A 23,032-nucleotide genomic window follows, 5' to 3' on the forward strand; every position below is an offset into this window, starting at 1 on the left:
CACAAGATCAGTTCTGCAGCTCCCTCAGGATGCTGAGACAGGGCTGCAGAGCAAGCCGGCGGGGCTTGGTGGGTAATTGGAGGAAGGGGTTTCAGGTGCTGCTATTGCTGGGATACGCAGTGCTCATGCCATGTACCAGGGCCATCTCACTGTGACATATAAGCACAATGCTCAGAGCTAAAGGAACCACGCAGGTGCTTACAGGTTCTCCCTTAGGTCCTGCAGATCCTGGGCTGCCTTTGCCTCCCTTGACGCCAGGGGATCCAGGGCCTCCAGTGTTGCCTTTAGGTCCCTTTGAGGAGAAAAGTGAACAGGTCAGAGTGTGTCTGAAGACGATTCTTTTTAAAGAAATGTTTCATGTTCCAAGCCAAATCAACCAAATCAAGTCCAAATCCATGAGTCAATCCAGAATAATAAGTGGCCCTACAACCAGCAAACATCCTCCAGCCCCGCCAGGGGCTTCAGATATTTCCAACATCTTTGGCAGGCATCCTATGTGCAGGCCCAAACCCGAAGGCTTGGGGTTTGGATGCCCCCAAGTTTTGCTTGCCTTCAGCCATATGGCTACAGGAGCAAGCTAGGGAGGAGCCTCCCATTTCCAGAAAATGGGCATTAAGCCCCAACACCTTGATGGGTACTAAACCATGACAGAAGAACCGTTATCCCCCAGGGGCTGAAGGAAAACTGCCTTCTTGGACCCAGATACATGGTGTTTTCCTGTGTCTGAAGAGAAAGGAGGCTGCGCAGCTGCCTGGGACACAGCTGCAAACAGACTTGTCCCCTATGCACACACAGCCCTTGTAGACACACTCCCCTATGTACTCATGGATGTCCACCCCCAGTGAGCATGTATACATGCATGCACATGTACACACACACACCCACGCACACATGTGCACATATGTGTGTAGCCTCAGCACAGTGCAGAGCAGCTCACTTTCCCCTCTCTCTGCACTCAGCAAGCTCTGTTGGCCAGTGTGGGGCACCAAAGGAGCTTGGTCCTGCGTCTTCCAAGCCACTCCCTGCCCCTTCTCAGAGAGCAGAGACCCTGTTGGCCACCGAAGAAAGCTCTCCTGTCCCCTGCCCCTGAAGTATCTGACCAATAGAATGCAGCAACCCCTTCATGCGAGTGAGTTTTCTGGGGGGACACTGGCCTCCTTACAGTGAGGCACTAATGTCTGACTGGGGACCCAGTAGTCAGGCAGAGGCTCTGCAAATGCTGTGGACAAGTCCCTGCAGTTTGCCTTTGAATGCAAAACCAATGGTAACCCCTGCCAATACCAGGGAAGAAAAGCAAACACTATTTACAGCTGAGGAATCTGCAGCCAATCTCCTGGTCTGTTCCACACAAGAAAGAGAACAAGGAGAATGGCTGAAAACTCAGGGCACAGCTACAGAGATGAAGCCTGCTTGCTTATTGCAGCCTGGATACTGGTGCGCTCATTCTTGTCTCCAGCATGGGGTACCTGCAGCCATTTTCACTCGATTCCCTTCCCTAAAGGGGCTGGGGCTGCAGATATATCAGCAGTATCTGTAGTCCTGGCTGCTGCAGTTGCTCATGAACATGGAGGGCTTGTCTACCCTGCTGCTGTGCTGAGCCCAGAAGCATCACCATGAAGCATGCACCATTCACTTGATCTGGCTCAGTAAGTGCCAAGTCCCAAAAACAAGGCAGTGTTGTTTGTTTGCCTCAAACAAGGCAGCCTTTGAGCAATGCTGAGCATGTGGCTTACATTCAGTGCCACACCAAGGCAGGTCCTGCCCTGGTCTCAAGTGATGGCATGGGAGCAGGGGCAGGTCCAGGCTGAGCACAGAGGGAGTAGATATGCATGGAGTTAGTAGGACTCTTACTGATGGCCCCAAGGCCCTGTGCATGGATTCCAGAGACAGCTCCTGTGTCTGGGACAACCAGCTGTACCCTGAGAAGCATGAAGAGGAACACCTACCCTGTTTCCTTTCTCCCCAGTAGCTCCTGGGGGCCCATTTTGGCCAGGGCGGCCTGGATCTCCCTGAAACAGAGAGAACAATGGTTATAAACATGTCACCCTTCTACTCGCTACTGCTCACAGCTGCTGGTCCTCACTGGTCAGCACCCAGCAGAGCTCAGCTTTCTAGAGTTGCAGGCTCAGTAAGGCCCTTTCTTTGGCTTTCTTGCACTGGGGTTCTGGCCTCCCCATCCTGGGTTTGAACAAAGTGTCCAGCTGCAACCATTGTGCTCCTCCTGGTTCCCAAGAAAAATCCCACATCAGCCCAAACCCCAGAGGGCTATAAATGAATCTTTCTGGACCTGACCTAGCGGGGTTTCTAACAGCTCCAGCAGTGAGGAGGGTAAGGTGCTGAACAAGCCCCCTCTCTCCTAATAGCACTGCTTCTGCCTCTGGCTCAGCCTTAGTTCTTCCTCAGTGCCACCCATGGCTGAGTGAGGCAGTAGCTCCTGCAAGGCAGCCTTCTTCAAAGGCCTCTGGTGGCTCTGAGTTGATTGCACCCTAACCTCAGTGTTCATCAGTACAGTGCAGTACAAATGTGACATCTGCTTCTTGTGATTACCCAAAGGAACTGAAGACCTGCAAATGAAGGGAAGAGCAGAGGTGGCCTTCACTGCGTGCTACTAGTACACAATGCCTATACAGCGCGCTGGATGTGGCCACGTGAATTTTAGCTACCCCTGGGTGGTGTTCTCCCTCCAGACTGACCTTCTGTTTTGGGTTTTACATACCTTTGTACCTTCATCCCCTCTCTCTCCTGGGTTTCCTGCCCCTCCTGGGTAACCATCAGGACCCTAGGAAAAGAGCAGACAAAGAACTGTCAATTTACACAGCAATAACAATGAACAACTTTCTCCCAAAACAAAATAGCTCCTACAGAAAGTCAGTTGCCAGTGAGAGTAGCTGCAAATTGAGGAGTGGACTCTGTTTGCTGGCACTGTTAACAAAATTGACCATATCCAGATTCCCATCAACTTCACGGAGGCTTCTTTCTCACATATGAGCAGGACAGGCATGCTTTCCGCACTGCATTCTTCTGTGTGCTCAGGAACGAAGCATGCATTACATGGAAAAGCTGGTCTGTAATACACCTGCTTAGCTAGGCTCCTACTGCAGCTGTAACTCATGCACACTAAGACAGGGCTCAGCTCCCAGACTTCCTGGTACTAGGTGAAGAGAATCTTGCTGAGTTATGTCACAGAAAAGCAGCTCTACCTTGTCGCCTGAGTCTCCCTTACAACCTGGAGGTCCAATTCGTCCCAGCTTGCCCTGGAGAAAAGAAGCAGAGAGAAAATCTAAGTATTAGAGGGAACTAATGCATTGCTGTTCTCACACAATAAGTAATTTAACTTGAACACAAGCTAATCACAAGGTCCTGGCATCCCCTGTCCAGTTAGTGAACAGAGTATGCCCTGGTGTGTGGGGGAGTTTAATCTCATGGGTGTAGAAGACCTGCCCTGACTATGTATCAGAACTTAGGGCTAGGGACAGACATTACACATAAACTGGTTTAGGTGATCAGAAACTGGTTTAAACCTGTAACAGAACAGATATTCAGTGCACATAAACCAGCCTGAAAATGGTTGAAGCCGGTTTGCGATAAATCTGGTTGAATGTAGTATCAGACTTAACAGATTTGGTTCAAACTGGTTTATGCAATGTCTGTCCCAGACCCCTTCCTGGTTTAAATTAAATCAGACTCCTCCAGCATCCCAGATGCTTTGCAACTCTGGGTGGGGCTCTGTTCTGTGCTCCAGCCCAGCAGAGCTGACTTCCCTTTGCTCCCTGGCTGCAGCTCTGGTACAGACTGCAAACATCTGCCTGGCTTCCTCCTGCTCTCCCCTCTCCCCCTCACCACTCCCTGCTAAGCAAAGTACCCTCAGCCTAACACAGACATCTCTCAGCATTAGCTAGCAGACCACATGCTGGCTATGGTCTGTGCAGTGGGAAACGGGACAAAGGTGGAATCAACAGGTAATGTCCCTCTGTTGTTTTTTTAATGGGGCGATAAACACTGTTATCAACTCCCTGCTGGGCTGATTGTGGGGAGGGTGCCCCCCTTCAGCTCAGCACTATGGAAGGGAAGGGAGGGCTGCTTTAGCACCGCCCAGTTCCTAGCCTGAGCTACTGCAGGCATGTGCCTGCACTTTTTCAGTCCAGAGGTGATGTCTGTATGGTTACAAACTGATTCAGCCTAGCCAGGTTAGACTAACCTGCAAAGATTGAATCAATTCAGTCTCAGGCTTTTTGAATGTCTGTCCCTAAGCCTGGGCGGTACCACTCTAAATAGTACAGCTGGGGAAAGGGATCTCAGAGTCACACTTGACTCCAAAATGAATGAGTCACCAGTGTGAGGAGGTAATAAGTAAAGCTAGCTGCACCCTTTCTTGCATAAGTAGGTGCATCACAAACAGGTCTAGGGAGCTGACACTTCCCCTCTATGCAGCACTGATCAGGCCACAGCTGGAGTACTGCGTCCAGTTTTGGGCACTGCACTTCAGGAGGGTTGTGGATGGCCTGGAGAGGGTTTAGAGGGGGTTCACTCACCTGGTTAAAGGCATACAGAAAAAACCCTATGTGGACTGATTGGGGGACCTGAACCTCTTCAGCCTCCTCAGGAGGAGGCTGAGAGGTGATCTTGTGGCCGCCTACAAATTCAGCAGGAGGCTGGGGTGGTGGGGAGGAGAGGGGGCAGCATGGAAAAGGGAATACAATGTTTACCAGGGTGCCTGTCAGGGTAATTAGAAATAATGGCTACAAACTGGAAGAGAGCAAATTCAGATTGGACTTCAGGAAAAACTTCTTTACAGTGAGAGTTGCCAAAATATGGAATAAGCTTCCAAGGGAGGTGGTGCTGTCCCCTTCCTTGGAGGTGTTTAAAAGGAGACTGAACAAACACATGGCTTGGGTTATCTGACCCAGCACTCATTCCTGCCCAGGGCTGGGGGTCGGACTCAATGATCTAATAGGTCCCTTCCAACCCTAACTTCTATGAAACTATGAAACTATAAACTATGAGAGCAGAGAGACTACAGCAGGAAAGGGTGTGGGAAGGCCTTGAAAAGCTGGTCTTGATGGGATGAGAAGTGACAGTGCCTGGGTGAAGTGAGGGACTGTGAATTAATTCGGAATGACCCCCTTGAAACAATTATCTGCTATTTTTAATTTCCTTTGGCAGCTGCTCCTCCAAGGCACTTAAAAAGTCCTACTGTTAAAGGCCCCACAAAAAGGAACAGAGAACTAGAATGGCCATATTAATCCACAGAGTGGCCTTACCTTCTGTCCATCTGTGCCGTTCCGCCCTGCCAAACCCAAGGCTCCCTGGGGTCAAGGGGAAAAAAAGAAAAATAAGTATTTTACTTTCACAGGAGACTTTCACAGGATCAATGCTGGGAGAAAGTGAATCACAAAAGTCCTTCCTTACCCTTCGGCCATCAGCTCCAATTTCACCCTGTGGAGAAAAGGGACAAGAGTCAATCAGTTCTGTCTACATTGCAGTGATCATAGCTATGATCACCCTCCCTGCATCATGACTGAGGATATGGGTGTGTCTGACCACTCAAATCTCCTGTCCCTGAAATGTTTGTGAATAGAACATGAAATTCTCAGATTTCTTCTTTACTGGAAATCTTTCGATATCTTCACTGTTCCTTTCTCCCTTAGAAGGCCGCATTAAATATATTATGTGGTGGATTATGAAATATAATATGTTGTGAGGATTTGCTGTTTGAAGTTTAAGTTGTATTTCACAGAACAGATCCTCGGCTTTACTTTGTTGGAACTACACTATCAGCTCAATAGCTGGCCAGGTACATAAAACGCATGTAGGCAGTTCTACTTCTAAATTGGATAATGTAAGTAATCAACATATCTGAATTTCAAATAATGCAACTGAAGCATATCTGAATTTCAACTAATGCAGCCCAAGTTCACATTTGAGAAATAGTCTGTCATGTGAGCTAAACAATTGCTTAACAAGTAGTAAAGTTAGACTACAGATGTATTTCAGGAAAATGAATGGGACAGGCCCACAAATGCAGCTGAGACAAACACAAACAAATAAGAACAAATGTGTGCAGAAAATTACTTCTCATGTTTCTGTTACTATTATTATTCCCACAACCATTTCTTAATGTATTGTATCAGCAAGCCCTAATTCAAATTCAAAGATGACCCACTACACTGTGCTCCAAGAACAGTATTTATAGGCTTTTTCTTACCTTTTCTCCTTTCATACCAGTAACACCCTAGAGCAAGACAAAAAGAGAAAACAAGAAAACCATTGCATTAACACTTGTAGACTGGTGGGCTGGAAGAAGCATAGGCAGGTGACAGACAGTGAGCTCAGGCAGAAAAATACCAGAAAATGAGACAGGGAAGTGAGAAGGGAACTAGGTAAAAGCATGCAGCTCCTGACCAATCTGTGCAGTGGCAGCATCTTGACATAACTAGGCATAAAAAGTGGATAGACCTGGATGGAACCTAGGCTGATATTCTTCACAATGGATGCCTAAAATTATCTCCTACATGCATATGGAACTGCCTGAACCAGGTGGCCTGATTTTCACCATTGCTATTGACCTCAATGATAGTATTAGAAATGAAGAAAATGAAGCTATGGGATTTAGGAGCCTAGGTGTGGACCCACACATACAACTGTGAAAGCACTGGCTATACAGCATGCAGAAAGGGCAGTGACTGAGGTCCTGCACATTTACTTCGGCAGAAGAATACGGCTTGGAGAATGAGATAGGACACAGTAGGATGGAGAACCAGAGTGGATCTCCTGCAAAGTGCTCATACACTTCTCCAGGACAAGTCTGCTCAGTGTTTAGTTCCAGCTCCCATGGAGGATTGTTTCCTCTCTATGTGCCCCAGGGACATGCAGGTTCACTCAAACAAATGGACAAGCAATGCTGCCCAGTGGAATGGGGACTCTCAGCCTCACTGGTGTTTTACCATGATTTGGACTGATATGAAATAGAGCTCTCCAGGTGGGGGTTCCTGCACTGCCCTTTCCTTGGGGCCACCCTTGGAGGTCATACTGAGCCCAATGGGGTACCCAGGCACCTCATGCCTTTTGTGCTTCATGGATGCTGCATCAGCTTCCCAGCTTTTAGGCTTACTGAAGTGTGATGCTTCCAATCTACTTAGCCCAGTCTGAGATGGGGTCTGGCTACCTTAGGAACAAGTGCAAAATGCAAGTATCTGCTTGACAATGGTGTGCCCCTGGACCTATCATGGTGGGCTATGACAGTTCAAAGAGAAGAAATGTTTGCTGTGGCAGATGGACACAGCTGGAAGGAACATTTATTACAATAATATTTCACACCTAGCTGACATGATGTTGCAATAGAGGTGTGCTTTCCAAAAGACAGATCTATTGAAAAGAATCTTCTTCCTGTTAATTCTAGCAGGCTTTGGGAAAGACTGAGAGCCCCCACCCAGTGGCCTAGCTGTGCTTTTGTGTGAGTTTCAGACTACCATTTATGTATCCACACACACATGCAATACCGAAAGGGAAGAATTCGGCTGAATCAGAAAGGTAATGGAGGCAGAGTGTTCAGCCAGGGTGTGCAGGGATCTTTACCTTGGGGCCAGGGTATCCAATGGGACCTTCAATACCAGGGTCTCCCTTAAAAACAGAAGATACAGAGAATTAATACAATGTCAGTACAGGGTACATCCCAGCTAACATGATAAGAGGTCTGTTAACCAGCAAGCAGGAGGAGGAGTTTACATGACGCACCTGTCGTCCTTTGAGACCAGGCACACCTGGTTCACCCATGTTCCCCTTGGCACCCTAAAAACAAACCAGACAAATAAGGTTAGTGCTTTTCACTCATTGTAAGAAAAGGACAACTTGTGTACTAAGCAGTCCCTACCTGAGTCTGGGTGGACTGCAGCCTTGGCAGACTGAGATGCTGTATGGACTATGCCCAGTACCAGGGATGTGGGCTGAAGGTGGACACAGTAAGGGACAGAGCGTAATATGGACTTGGTGGTTGAAGCAAAACTCTACTTTATCCCTGTATTTCTTTTGTGAAGGTTCTGAAGGGAGCGGGACATGTCCCCAAGTCTGCAATGCAGTTTCCAGTTACCATATGATATTATCTGTCCCAGGGAAAATGTGCCGTGGTGGCAGAGGTGATGTGTCTTGCTGCAGAGACTGAATTACTGGCTTCCCAGGAGATCTGGGGCAGTTGCAATCCACATATGTGTATGGTGAGGGGAAATGAGGTCCTATTTCCCATACACCACAGAAAGTGGAAGAAGACAGGGGCAGCTGGGGCTAGAGGAAGAGGCAAGGGTGATTGAGACAGCCCAGGCTAGGGAGGAATGGTCAGTGGGATATCTTGCAGGAAGGCAGTTGGAGCAGTGTGTAGAGCAGTCTGTGGGGGTGTTAAGGGAGTCTGGAGCCTGGGGAAGGTGTTATTGGGAATGGGGAGGGCCTGGGAAACCTTTGCCCTTCTCCCTTTGTCCTTGAAAAAACAAACCTAAGATTTTGCTGGCTTTGGGACACTGGAAGTATTGACATAGCTGAAGTCAACTTGCTTCTCTGCCTCCCAGTTTGTGCATTGACTTTGGCAAGGGTGTCAGATAGAGATCTCCATTCTGGCACCAGGGGCTGACATCAGAGCACAAAGCACACCCTGGGTTTGGTGTGTCACATCGGCAGTCTTGTGGGTTTCCTTCCCAGTGCTGAGGTACAGGCCTGCAGGCGTGGATTAATGCATAGGCAAACTAGGCACATGCCTAGGGCCCTGAATGAAGAAAGGGCCCAATTGTGCTTATTTTACATATTATAATTATTGAGTGAAAAAAGTAGGGACCCATAAGTTTGTTTGCCTAGGGCCCACTAAAGGGTTAATCCAGCCTGAAGGTCTGGAAGCCATTTCCCAGCAAGGCATCTTCATGCTGGAGCTTGGTGCAACTGAGAGGACCTCACGGATCTCCTGGCATCAAAAAAGGGCACAAACATGACCCCCTCCCTCAGCAGGTCTGTACAACTTACCTTCTGTCCCCGATACCCTTTGGGACCCTCAGGGCCTTGAATCTCCAGGCACTTCAACTTGTAGCACTGAAATAAACCAAATGAAATGAGATGAAACTCCAGGAAAACAGACATACGGTGGCTTGTGGGGGACCTGGGGCAGCAGTAAGCCTTATGCTCAGTCAGGAGGTTCTGATACCTCTCTTGTAATCACTGGAGTGAAGGCTGAGGCTACTGCTGTCTGGAGGCTTGGTAACCCCCCTGGGCATCCTGGCACCCTGCCTGGCATATTCAGCTTGGTGCTTCAGACCAGGACCCTGCCCCTGATGAATTTTGCTTCCTGTGGGTTTCCTACAACTTTGGGTTCCAAACATGAAAACACCTGCAAGATAGGGTGTCCGCAAGTGCTGAATATATCTTGGGCTTGCTCCTGTTGATCTCAGTGGTAAAACTCCTGTGGGCCCTGGTGGGATCAGAATTAGGTTAACACTGAGTGTACTGGGAAAAGCCCACCTGGAAACTGAAGAAAAGCAGGCAGCCCCTCCTGGGTCCAAAGTCACGGGAAACGCACACCATTTACATTTAAGCCTGAGAGACCATGACAGGGATTCTGAGGTCTCTCTGCAGGGTTTGCATGTCCTGGAGGGGCCCAATTCTTCTTAAACTGCCCTGCTTTGTCTCTAAAGTACAGGATGCTGTTTAATTCCCTTTGCAGGTCTATAGCATGCTTTCAAAAAGTTTGCAACTTCTCTACTGGCTTGGAAAACAGGTCAACTGAAAATGTAGTACCAGTTGTCAGTGACTGTCATCTGTGTGTGCTGCTACCGTCTGCTAGATGGAAACAGCCAAACTAAGATATTTGTGGCTATGGGTCTCATCTAGTGTTCTTCATGAAAAATTGAGACCAAGCACACACCATCCCCTAGAGGCCAGAAGTCAAAAATGACATACATTGAAATATTGGAGGGGACTATAATGTCATTGGTTACTGGAAAAAACATCTCCGATTTCTGATCTCCATGCTACGAGTGTGCAATTTTAGCTGTGGTATTCTATGACATGAATGTGGCCACAGGTCTGTTCCAAAGATGCCTTAGCACTAATAAATGGAAGGCATAGAAACCACTGACCAGTGAAGGGTGCTCCCAAAATAGGCCCCCATCCCAATGAGATTAGACCCCAAAAGTGTCTGTTCTTAAAAGGACTGAATTAATAGCACAGCAGAAAACCTTGCTTCTGCTGTTTCTGCTTCAGCTCAGGAAGTTATTTAATTCTGAAGAGCAGCTGTATAAGATAAACCACTACAATTGAAAAAAAAAGGCCTCTTGCTAAGAGGGTTTGTGCATCTGTTTGATGGTGGACTTGGGATGCTGGAACCCATAGACTGCTGGTCCCTCCAGTCTGCTACTGTTCTTTTTAAAAACCTAATTTCTTAGGGAAGAACATATCCATACATCCTGAAGGGGCCCAAACACTTAACAAATTATCACACAGACAGAAACCACTCACCTAGTATATCATGTAGCTGCCTTGGGTGGAACATAGCAGCTCCTTGTTAATGACTTGTAAGGCTACACAGAAAAGAGGGACTGGAAGCGAAGGGCCTGAGATATCACTGTAACTACCAGGCTGTACACCAAGTTCCTGAGGGATGCTGGGGTCCAGCTGCATTTTACCCAGTGCAGAGTTCAGGCCATTTATTTATATGACAACCTGATTTCATTGTAGCAAGCAAACTCTGATCTTTATTGCGTAGAAAAGGCATGCACTTGTTAACTTACCTCTGAATAGGCTTCATGTTTCTGCAATGAAAGAAAGAGGGAATAAAATCAATAAGGTGTCTGGGTACTAAGTCAGGGAGAGCAATGTACCTATTTTCTCTGCTGGGAGCTATAAATTGTTCTCCAGAAAAGGAGAGCAGCCAAATGGTTTTCAATCTGAGGTACAAAGCAATCCATTAACAGGGACTTGCACCCACAGGTGTGAGAGAAGGCACATAGATTACCATGCTCTCTGATATAAAGGTTGGGACCAACAGTGGTCCCAATTTTGAATGCATTTTTGTGTGGGCCCAGGCCTCTGTGTGGGGTGGGGTCTGTTGGCATGGAACAGTTTGTAGAAGCATGGCTGTAGCTTGCAAATCTCTTAGAAAGAGGCAGCCCCTGCAAAAACATCCCCTGTAAAGAAAAGAAGAAGTGCTGACTTGCTCTGTCATTGAAGTCTCAAGTCATATTTGCAGTGACACATTTTAAACCATATGGGATACACACTGGAGCTAGACTTGCCTGCTTTAATTGGGAATGTAGGTTCAGGCCTGCAAAGACATATGCACATGCATCATGGGCACCAAGAGTCATCCCACTGTAAGTGATGACTCATAGTGCACAAAGCTAAGTCTGGGGACCATTCTGGCTCCTGGTGTAGTTCATGTGCAGAGTACCCCACTATGCTTTACTACATAATATAACTTCTGTTTGATTTGGTACCCACTGTGTGAGGGCACCTAGTGCCAGAGCACCCATGGCACTGCCCTTGCTATAGTACTGCTTGGGACAAATGTTTGGTGAATCTCAGCTATATGTGACCTGGTACTGATAGCTCTTGTGAAGTCTTGAATTTGTGTTTTTCATGAGTAACAATGAAAGGAAAAATCCTTACCCCTTTTTGTAATGGCTAGAAATAAAAGTGACTTTTTTACTGTGGTTTGGCTTTTTTCATACGGTCTCTTGATGCTACTAACTCTGTCACTCTGGTATTTCAGCACCTCACAATACCACTATTCATCAGTGCAGTGATCTCATCTCCATTGTACGCATGGGAACTGGGGTACGGCTCTCCTTGAGGGACTTGCTCAAGGTTACTTGGGAAGTGTATTTTAAAACAGGACCTTAACTCCCAAGGACCTTAACCATTGAGCCAGTCTTCCTCTCTGATTTCATCTGGACTGACTCACAAGCTTGATGTTAATCACATGCCTAAGTCTTTTCAGGATTGGACTCCACATTCCATTTCTCCAATAAATTGTTGAAGGAAGTTTTTTTTTAAATAATATTTGGAAACAACAAAGCATTTATGATCTTAATATTTTTGGCCAAGAGTTAATAAAAATAGAGTTCTAAATTGATTTAGGTTTCTACATACATGAGCTGAGAGGTGAGAGAAAGAAGCGATACTGGTCTGAGAGGTGATACTGGTCTGAGTTAACACCATTTACCATGACTTTGATTATCTTTTTAATGGTTTCATCATTAACTTCCAGGGCATCTTTCTTCGTAGTGGCATAGTTATTGCGATACAGCTCATAGGGTGTGTTGGCGATCTCTTGGAGTCCTGGCTCAAAGATTAGTTGGCTGGGGGCCACAGCAAAGAGCTTGATCCCTTTACTTCGTGCCAAATCAGCTTGCATCTTCATGCCTCCACAGGGGCTCCCAGTGACATGGCCATCTGTAATGACCACGGCAAAGTTGACTTCATGGGGCGTGTGTTTCATGATCTGGTCTGTCATGTTGGAGATGGCACAGTCCGTGAAGGTGCCCCTGCCAATATAGCTAATGCCTCTCAGCTTGTTGATATATGTGTCCTTGCTGCTGGTTAAGGGGCTGTAGATTTCCACCACATCTGAGTAGTGGAGACCCCCAAACTGCCATGTCATGGACACCTGGCCCTGGTAGACCTCATTCTCAAGCTGACTGATGAATTCAGGAATGAACTCCTTCATGTGATCCACCAAGCTCTGGATGGGCACAGTCTGCAGGGCAATGCTCTCTGAGGTGTCGATGACAAAGTACACATTGATGGGACAATCTGTTTTACCTGTGGAGGCAATAATTCAGCATGTGTCAGGAGATGACGGACCAAGTATTTATTCTAGTCAGGAACAAGCCACACAGGGCATTCAATGAGAGCACACAGGCAGCTTCAGCACAAAACTCAAGATTCCCGGATGAACTTATGGGTGAGGGCTGTTGGCAGTGGTTACTGAGTATGGGTTCTTTCATGAATCCTTTGGATTTATCACAGCCAGTAAAGTTTCCTAGCCCTAATCAGTTTTAAGGATAATTTAACAAGCCCCCATTTCAAGAAATATCAGGAGGCAGTTAGCATTTCACTGAAAATATCTTCCCCATCCCCAGCTCTTCTTTTAAAAATATACTTCTTGCCCTTTGAACTGCAGGACATTGACAGTGCCCTCATCCCCCTGCTTTACCAAAGACAAGTAAGGGTGGTCTTGGTGTTTTGGGGCATTGCGCATGGTAGTCATTTGGGACAGGTTCTGCAGTTTTAAGAATAGATTAAATAAATGCTTGTGAAAGGATGGTTTAGTCGGGGATGATCCTGCTTTGAGCCAGAGTTTGGATTAGATGACCTCCTGGGTCATGTCAAGACAAGCATGGATGTTTGGTTCCCCAGGGAGAACTAGCAGCAGGACATGTTCATAGATTCATAGATGTTAGGGTTGGAAGAGATCTCAGTAGATCATTGAGTCCGACCTCCTGCCCTGGGCAGGAAAGAGCACTGGGGTCCAATGATCCCAGCCAGGTGCTTGTCTAGCCTCCTCTTAAAGACCCCCCAAGGTAGTGGAGAACACCAACTCCCTTGGAAGCTCATTTCAGATTTTGGTGACCCCTAACTTAAAGTTCTTCCTGATGTCTAACCTAAATCTGCTCTCTGTCAGTTTGTGGCTGTCATTCCTAGTGACTCCAAGGGCTGCCTTGGTAAACAGAGGCTCCCTAAACAGACATCCCCTATTCCTAGCTACCCCCCTCCCTTCATTAATTTGTAGCAGGCTACAAGATCCCCTCTCAACCTTCTCTTGTGGAGGCTGAAGAGATCCAGGGTCTTCAATTTCTCCTCGTAGGGCTTTGCCCACAGGTCCCCAACCATACAAATGGCCTTCCTCTGAACCTTCTCAAAGTTGTTCACATCCCTCTTGAAGGGCGGTGCCCAAAACTGGATGCAGTACTCCAACTGCGGTCTGACGTGTGCCACGTAAAGGGGAAGTGTCACCTCCCTGGACCTGTTTGTCATGCATGCTAATGCATGATAAAGTGTGGTTGGCTTTACTGATCACTTTATCACATTGATGACTCATGTTCATCTTGGAGTCAACAGTAACTCCAAGATCCCTTTCCCTTGCTGTACTGCTGAGAAGGGCATCCCCCAGCCTGTAAGCATGCTGGTGATTCCTTCTCCCTAGGTGCAGCATCTTGCACTGATCCTTATTAAACTACATCCTATTCTGTTCTGCCCACTGTCCAGATCCACCTGGATTTGTTCCCTATCCTCTGGTGTATTAACTTTACCCCATAATTTGGTATCATCAGCAAATTTGGACAGAGTGCTTTCTACACCTTCATCCAAGTCATTGGATGTATTGCTGATAGTTGTCCCTGGGGAATGCCTGTGCGATGTGCCCTCTGGCGTGTGGCAGGTTACCTTGGGTGGGGTAGGAGAAGCCGGAGCCAGCAACTGTGTTGGCCCCAGCAGTCTTACCTAGGGTCCTGGGGGCTGGAGAAGCTGCAGCCATGTTGCTCCTGCAGCAGCCAGAGCATGGCTCCAGCCAGCGAGGCTCTGGCTTTGGGTGGTGTGCATTGCCTCCATGTGTACCACCCCATTTTTTTTCTGTGTGGGTTTTTTTGACCCCTGGATCTTCAGGCTGCTGGGTGCCTGCCTCAAGTTTCCCAGCACAGCCCCCTCCTCTCCCTTCCATGGCCCAGACTAGCCCAGTGGGCACATGGATACCTATGTCCACAGGGTCCTGGCTGAGCATGTTAGTCATAGCATCAGTAGAGTGCTGCGGCAGCCACCCTCTTCCCTACCATGGCAGCATAATTCCTAAGCAGAAGAGGAGGAGGCAGAGGAGCCCTGGTGGTCACTACAACAATGCCCCAGTGGGCAGTTGCTTTCCACTGCATGCACCTGTGTCACAGCTGGGCCCCACTGTCGTGTTCCTCCACCCCTACCCTGGCAGGGCTAGAGCGATGGGGCAGAAGTCCCTGGTTAGAAGTGCTGAATAGAGGAAAGAGGGAGAGAAACGCAAGTGTGTGGGCTCATACCTACACAGGTGGTAGGCCTATAATCCAAGGCGTCAATTTGATTTTGAGCCTGAAGGGGAATCGGCACCATACAAAGAAGAACAGCGAATAAGCCTGGTCGGAACATCTCAGGAAGTCTGCCTCACACGTAGCTTTCTGCAGGAGAACAAAAGCAAATCTGTTATTCATACATTGCCTCAGTCTGGGCTTCACAGAACAAGGGAAAAGTATACCACATACTTCCTTTTCTCTCTGCCCAGTCTGAAGCATGACACCACTTTCAGACATCCATCATCCTCTCCATTGCTTCGATGCAGGAAGGCAGTGTATTCTGGGGACTCTAAATCAGGTGAACCTAGACAACTAAGTTTAAAGGGGTTTTTTTTGTTTTTTTTTTTTAACCAAAAGTGTTTTTTACAGAAACTGGCTTTAGTTTATGTAAGATGGGTGATGGCTTCTCTACCCTGTGATACAGGGGAGGGATCTAGTGGACAGAGCCAGTGAGTGGGTACGAGGATGTTAGGACTGCCTCCCCTGACTCATGGGGCTCAGCTCCAATCTCACACTGTTTGTACTCCAGAGGTTCCAATGAGCTTGCCTCTGGCTCACACAGATGGAAGTGAGATGGGCCTCAGATCCATGGTTTGGCCTTATACCAGCCACTTGACTTGTGCACCCTTGTTTCCTCACCTGTAAATCAGGATTATAATGCCTTCCTGAAAGGCACTGTGAGCATGGACTAAAGTCTATGAAGTGCTTTGTAGGTCTCTGATGAACACCATTAATGATAGGCTAAGCATTCTGTAATCCTCAACTCCCACCCAGCTCTTCAGCCTTTACCGTGAAGTCCAGTTTCAAAGAACACATGACTTTTCACCCAGAACCAATTAAAAACACCTCAGGTGGGTCAGAAATGGGAAATTAAGCCTTTGCAATAAAAAGCATGGTTTGCTCTCTGCAGTCCAGTTGTGCACATAGCTGCACTTAGTGTAAGAGTAGGATGATTCAAAAGGCAGTAAAGGCATTTGCCCACTCTGAAGACTTCTTGCAACCAGAGAGATTTTACATGGTCCTAACGCCATCAAGGTATGAATGTTTGTTTCCAAGACAAAGTACAATCAAATCTGAACATCAAAGAACAGGAAGGCAATTATGCTTGCCTTTTCAGGAGGGTCTCAGTGACCCAGCTAGGTCAAGGAGTAACTATTAATTTCTCGGTTACCAGTTCAGTGCATCCAAAGGTGGTAAGGACAAGCTGTATGTGGCATATACATAATGAGATGGTGGCCTGAGTCCAAACCACAAAGATGTGAATGAGGTGGGAGAATTTACTCTCCCATCTCTTTCACACCTTTGATTCTCCAGAACCGTACCAGAAAAACACCATAAGGAATGATGTCTACTTCCTCAGTTTTGAACCTCTATTTGTTGTGGTTGCAGCTCCTGCCTCCTCCAGAACAAGACTGGAGTGGTTGGCAGGGTGGGGTGGGGGAGAGCTTGCCCCCAGCTGTCTCTGCTGAGTTGGAAGGAGTAATGCTATGAAGAATAAGGATAGTTCAGAGCTGCCCCTATGTAACTGGAGCCCTCTCCTCTGTGGGGGCAGAGGTACTTCTGGCACCTAATGGACAGCTCCAGGACAGTTTACTGGGGAGTGTTGTAAACTGCAGTTTCATCTGGCAATGGCCTGCTCCCTGAAGTGCTACCATATCTCAGTACCAGAGATGTTCAAAGCAACCAGGACCCTTAATAAACAACAGGCTGCCTACCATCAACCCTGAGAGGAACCAGTGCTCGGGATGGGATCTGAAAAAGGGAATGAAGAGCCCCCAGGCCCTGCAGCTCTGGTAGGGACAGAAGCACCGAGGGCAAAAGTATCACTGAGCCTGAGCCCCAAAGGGGCCTGGTTTTGAGATACAGCTGAGCTTCTGTCCTTTGACAATCTGGCCTTCATTGAAAAGTGCCTTAAGTGGGACACTCAGATTTGCTTTCAAGGACCTGGCCTAATTCCAGCCTAATTTCTTTTGACTTTAAAGTTCTTTACAGAGAGACTGAATGTGGGCTTGTGGCAGCCCTCACGACAGACTGGCATGGGTCTCTCTGCCTCAGACAAGGGGGGAAGTACAGAGGAGATAAAGAGTGGTTCTAGCTCACTTGGGACATCTGGGGTCAAAGTAGGGACATATCCATGTCTTGGGCTCCTGTATTCCTCCACCACAACCTTCTCTTTCCTTAGCCATCCTGTCCAGAGCTGAGGGGGGAAGAGCAGCTTTGTGGCCCAAATGGCATCCCATCTCAGCCTACCTCTCTTTGCCAGACTCAGGAGCTCTTGCTAGTGCCAGAGACCTGGGTATAAAGTCCAGCCCAGCAGCCACAGGATCCAAATGTTTAATTACTATCTTTCCTCCTGACATTCACACAGGCACTCCAGCATTACCTATAACTGGGGCTGAGGATACCTGTCCTCCACAGGCAGGTCAGCACTAGGCTGATTCTCAATGATTTTTAAACAGGTGCTGCAGCACCCTTGGGTGCTGTGAGATCTTTTTAAGGGTGCCACGAGGTGCTGCACAATATTACCATTGTTAGGCGTGCAAGCACCTACACATGATTCACAAGAGAGTTCAAAAGGGAAAGATGGAGCCCCCAGACCCTGGAAATCAGGTGGGGACAGAAGCATGTAGGCTGAAAGTATCCCCATCATCTTACTGCACATCATTCCCCACTGCTGGCAATGCCACTCTCTCACCATCTCACCAGTTTTCCCCTGGGATGGTAGGCTGCTCCCCAGGTCCACGTGCCCAAGGGACATGGATTCCATAGTGCCGAAAACATTCTGACCTGTTGTGGTCTTTCTTAGTCCTTTGCAATAAAAGCATCACCCTATTATTTTTCCATAGATATGAAACAAGTAAAAGCTATGACTAGCATTTTCCAAGGGTGCCTTGAGACTAACGAGGTTGAGAACCACTGTACTACCTGATGAGTGGAGGAGAGCTACTACCTATGCAGAGCTGCCTAATGCACTAAGGCACACTCCAGACATGCTCCCCTTGCCCCCAGTCCCACACCTCTGTGCTACATCAAACTAAGCACCACGTTGGTGCATTCATACTCCATTTCACTGTCCTCTTCTACAGTCCCACTGCACATGAACCTCCGCCGCCACATTTCACTGCAACCTCCTCCTTCCATCTCATTTAATTGTATACAGTATGATCCCTATGTTGTTTCATTGCACGCATGCCTATCCCTTCATATTTCACTGCACAAACTCCCCTCTCCCATCAACTTACTGCACAACATTCCTCACTACTGGCAATACTACTCTCTCACCATTTTACCAGTTTTCCCCTAGCCTTCCGGGGAGGTAGCCTGCTCCCCAGATCCATATACCTAAGGGACAGTTGCTGAACTACTCGCCACCATCTCATGCTCTCCTTTCCACCCCATATTCCCTGGAGGGGTCTCTGATGAGCTAGCAACCTCACCGGAAGGAGAGGAAGGAATTAGGTCATATGGATGGGGGAGGGAGCAGGGACTGGGCGTGGGGAAAACAGACTGACCTCCCGCTCTTATCACACAGACTTTTTAGAGAAGGTCCTAATGCTTGGAATTCCACTTCCCCTCCTGTGTAAAGGAATCTCTGCTGGTGTGACTGCCAGAGCACTTCTGCTGTCAGTGAATGGGGTAGGACTTGAGGGTGGGAGCCTTTTTCTTCTCCCCATTGGTCCCAGAGATCCACAAGGTTTTGGGTAGGCCCTGATACATAGTCCATTGTCCCTTCTATGTTGAAAATTCTTGCACTATTATTAAATGCCTCACAATATTGGTCATTGTCCTTAAAGTGTCAGCTCCTGGAGTCAAGTGATTTCAACAAAATCTCAGCTTTCATTAAAGAAGAGAGGGCCTGTTAGATGAAGCAGCTTTCATGTGGTTACAGTGCATGAAAACTGGAAAGCAAGTAAACTAGAGGGCAAATGAATTGAATGCAACATTGGGGACTCATGATTTTAGAAGCCTAGGTCACATTTTTTGATTGCTTGGGCTTGACTGTGATGCTCACCTCATTCCGAAGGGAATGATGGAGGAGGCTCCAACCCCCTCAAATTCCCTATGTTCCATTCTTTCAATGTTTGGGCCTAAATGAATGATACCTCCTCCTCCCTGTGAGATGGAAGACAGACAGGATAAAACCAGAGAGCATCTCCAAGAGTCTCCAGCAGTGGATTCATGTCTGCTGACCAGATTCTAAAGGCACAAGAGACTATACTGTGACATCCTCCCTATTCAGGAGACTTAGGCCCCCATCTCAAGCCATAAGTTCTTTGCAGAAACTAAAGGGCACATGGCCCCTGAACCCAGACGTGCAATGTACTATGTTCCCTGTGCCAATACCAACAACCTTGGCTGTGAAGCCAGGTACAAACATCCCCTTATTGTTTGCCTAAAGTATCACACAGTAGGCAGAGCATGGCCCTGCAGTGATAGTGGTCTGGCAGTACATTCTAGGCTATGTCCTTCCAGACAGACTGGAAGATGCCTTTTCCTACCCTGAATTCCTTGGACTAGTATAATAGGCTTGTAAGTGACTTGCTCTTTCCTTAAATATTGGGGAGACAGACTGATAAGAGGGGAAAAAATCCAGTGAAACATGGCAATAACCACACAGTGGAAGAGGATCATGCCCTTTGATCAAAGTCCAGAAGGATACTCTGCTATGAACATCACAGATCCATACCAGCCTTCAGATCCCTGACCCAGCAGAAGAAGCCTCAGCCCCTAAGAGCTCGCACATACAGTCAGGGCCCCCCTAGCACTGAGGTTCATTATCTCACCGGTGGAATGAAACCCCCCATCACACCCTGACATGCCTAAAAACCTGACAGGATGCCTGACCATCTGGCTTATCTGGAACACTCCAAGCATAGCTGACCACTTCCTTCCCAGACTTACAGGAAACTTATGTGACTGAGAGCTGAAGCTAGCCCTGCACAGAAGTTGCAGGCCACCAGATGTGTTTCAAACCACTCTACAAAATAATAATACTGATGACGGCAAGCACAGCATACAGTTTAAACTCCACATCCCTGCTCCAAGATCCACCCAGGACCATGGTTTTTATTGAAATGGCTATGGGTTACTGGTCCATGGGGTATAAACATGATGCCTGTGGGCAGTTCCAGTCAGGTAGACAGCTGGCATTCTGCTCTAGTTCTCACTAAGACACGAAGGAAGATCTTTTTAGGAAGATCCAGTAAAATAAAACTGGAAAGAAGCTGTCTTCTATTTGGAATGAATGCACATGCAAATACCTATCTTCTGCCTCATATGCATGCAGACTAGACTTGTTCCTTGCACACAAGTGTTTGTCACTGACTCTACTGAGAGCTCTACCTGCACACTCAGCTAGAGGTTCTTCACCCTTGTAAAACTTCCTGTTAACTGCAGGAAGCCCAGCTTCTCCATATGCAGATGCCACCGAACTTAAATTGGCACTAAGAGTATCTGAAGGAGAGGCCAAAGTCAAGGGAATGGCATTTTAACAACTCTGAGGCACAACCCTGTCCTGGGTGTCATTCCTACCTGTGTAGAAACTGCACTTCTTCTAGTGGACGACATACACCACTGACACGGCATAATATCACAACTTTCACATTAAAGCAGCCGAGGCTGAAACACTCCTTGGAATGGCAATATAAGGGAGCCCAAAACAAAACACTCTTCAGTTTATAAAGCTAAAGCAGCATGCATGAAGCCAGCATATGCTATTTGAGAAACATCCATCCTTATAAAGTAAGGGGCATGTCCTCTAGCACTTCAACACTGTCTGAACCAGGTTGTTTTACTTCACAGAAGACAGACAAGTTTTTAGTACTGAAATGCAACAGAAACAAAAAACCCAGGTGTGGAGTGGCATAAAAGAAAAATTTCCTGAACCCAAATGTCTTTGAGGCAGAGAGTAGCTTATGGAGCCAATGACTCTCCAGCTTCTTAGCAAGGGGAAGAAAAAGGAAAAAAAAGAAAAAAAAAGGGAAAAAATTCTATTACTGCTATACATTGTGGACCAAATTTAATCCTTATGTAACTCCACAGAATTCAATGGTGTTACACCAGCACTTCAATCTGGCCCCAGTACATATTAACTAGCATATCTAGAAGGGACTGAATTATCCTTGGTTCTTGCAAGGAGTAGAAAAACGCATCCTCTCCTCTAAAGATCTTTCCTTCAGAAAGAGGACAAATGAACAGTTCAATTCCAAGAGTTTGTTGCTCAAAACAGCTGCACACATATAAATGGTCAAGCTATCAAAAAACTTAAAGCAAAGCAATATACCTGGAATGGCTCCCAGACCCACATCTTATATCAAGAGTCCCCAGAAAGTGGCGATAAATGCGTTACATGCACAGGCACAAAGAGTATTAAAAGATTAGATTCCCGGTTCCCTTCTAAAGGCTCCTCAGGACAAGCAGGAAAGTTTATAGTGCCATTAAATGGAGACGCAAGAGTCTCTGCCTACCTGAAAAACAAGTTCATCAAAGTTTCTTCCAAAACACTTAAAGTCAGGAAAAAGGACTTCTTAGAATCGTTTAGTCTCAATAGTACTTCTGCATCTTCAAATGGAAGAGCTGGAGGGCTTTTTTTTAGAGTTCTTGGGGTGTAATTTTAATAAAGAGAACAGATCGGTTGGGAGTGGCAGAGGCTTCTCCAGCCGAGAGCCTCTGTTCTCTGGCAAAAAGCAAACTGTCTATTTTTATAATTCTCCTCCTTCGAGCTTGTGTCAGGGACATAGCTAAAAGGTGCTATTACCCCAGACATCCACAGGGAGTCGCTGTGGATCCACCAATTCCCACCAATCTAAGACTGGGACTCCTCCAACTGCAATCCTCTCCTGGACGCTGCTGGACAGGGTGGGGTGCTGTTGCAGTTAGAGGAATTTTTTTAACAAGCCGGAAGAGAAATGTTATTTTCCATGCCCAGGGGCCTCTCTTGGTGGCTGGAATGGCTGCCCTGCAGATTTGTGCCACACTCTTCCTTTAACTGTTTCTCCTGTTTATAACGTGCCTTGGGTGGAGTAACTCACACAAGCCGGAACATTTAAAACAGAAAGGCCGTGGATTTCTGCCTCCTGCAGCCTTCACCCATTCACCAATGAGTCAGGGATCCCAGAGACACCCCACCACAGATTGTGCCACCCTCCTCTCAACAGGCTCTTAATTCACATCGCTGAGTTATGTTCAGTTCAGCCCAATGAAACACAGGGTGGGGCAAACACCCTGGCATGGTCCTTCTAGCACTCAAAAGCCCTAGGGAAGTTACATATTATTGCACAAGCAAGGGAATTGTTGGGCATAATCCTCTGTCTGGTTCCAGCTTTTTCGAACTACTTGAGCTGTCATACCAGGATTTCTCCCGTCTGGGGTTACTTTCAGTTATATATAAGGCTGGGCCAACTGCTCAAAGTGTACTGCAGAGGCTCTATGCCCAGTCTGCCAAGGATGTGTCTGCTACAGCCCTATCCACCTGGGTATGAGCTCCATCTATAGCTGGTCATCTCCTAGACCACCGATTTTTAACCAAGGTGTGGGTGCCATAAGATCCTTTTAAGAGTGTGTAGGAAGCCCGTGGCCATGGGGGTAGCCCTTCCCTTGAATCTCACCTACTATGCCATGCTTTTAATGAAGGTTACACAAAAGGGAGGCTGCCTGTGGGTTCTGCATGAGCCTGAGCCTGTGTTGATCCCCCCTGGGCCTCTCTGGTGTCCCCTCAGTCCCAGTCTTGTACCCCAAGGCAAGCAGGCCCTCTCAGCCTGTCTGTACCTCTGCCAGGCACCAGATGCCTTAAGGGCCCCTTGCACAGCTCTGCACCTTCCCTACACCACGGCCCAAGCCTCACAGGTGTTCTCTCTCTCTCATGTTGCCGAGTTGCATGCTGCCCCTTCTCCAAGCTTCCAGACCCCTGGTCCCACGTACCACCCCTTCTCTGGGCTCAGGGACCCTCTGGTCCATTCTGGGCCCTT

At 47.4% G+C, this 23,032-nt stretch overlaps 1 protein-coding gene across 2 annotated transcripts in view; it reads right to left on the minus strand.

The window, feature by feature from the left end:
- Window positions 1–21,755, minus strand: part of COL6A2 (collagen type VI alpha 2 chain) — a 43,336-nt gene extending 21,581 nt beyond the window's left edge. The window contains exons 1-14 of one of the 2 annotated variants that reach the window (XM_019553863.1): window positions 21,533–21,753; window positions 15,036–15,170; window positions 12,194–12,792; window positions 10,761–10,781; window positions 9,001–9,066; window positions 7,735–7,788; window positions 7,576–7,620; window positions 6,206–6,232; window positions 5,410–5,436; window positions 5,262–5,306; window positions 3,201–3,254; window positions 2,717–2,779; window positions 1,947–2,009; window positions 203–292 (exon numbers count right to left, since the gene is read on the minus strand). In XM_019553863.1, the coding sequence (XP_019409408.1) occupies window positions 203–292; window positions 1,947–2,009; window positions 2,717–2,779; window positions 3,201–3,254; window positions 5,262–5,306; window positions 5,410–5,436; window positions 6,206–6,232; window positions 7,576–7,620; window positions 7,735–7,788; window positions 9,001–9,066; window positions 10,761–10,781; window positions 12,194–12,792; window positions 15,036–15,141 (1,260 nt within the window). In that variant the 5' untranslated portion in view covers window positions 15,142–15,170; window positions 21,533–21,753. Of the gene's footprint in view, window positions 1–202; window positions 293–1,946; window positions 2,010–2,716; window positions 2,780–3,200; window positions 3,255–5,261; window positions 5,307–5,409; window positions 5,437–6,205; window positions 6,233–7,575; window positions 7,621–7,734; window positions 7,789–9,000; window positions 9,067–10,760; window positions 10,782–12,193; window positions 12,793–15,035; window positions 15,171–21,532 lie in introns of both variants that reach the window. The other variant, XM_019553864.1, reaches the window with a different exon arrangement.
- Window positions 21,756–23,032: the final 1,277 nt, after the last annotated feature.

Source organism: Crocodylus porosus, unplaced genomic scaffold (assembly GCF_001723895.1).
Source record: "Crocodylus porosus isolate Cpor-Errol unplaced genomic scaffold, CroPor_comp1, whole genome shotgun sequence".
NCBI lineage: Eukaryota > Metazoa > Chordata > Crocodylia > Crocodylidae > Crocodylus > Crocodylus porosus.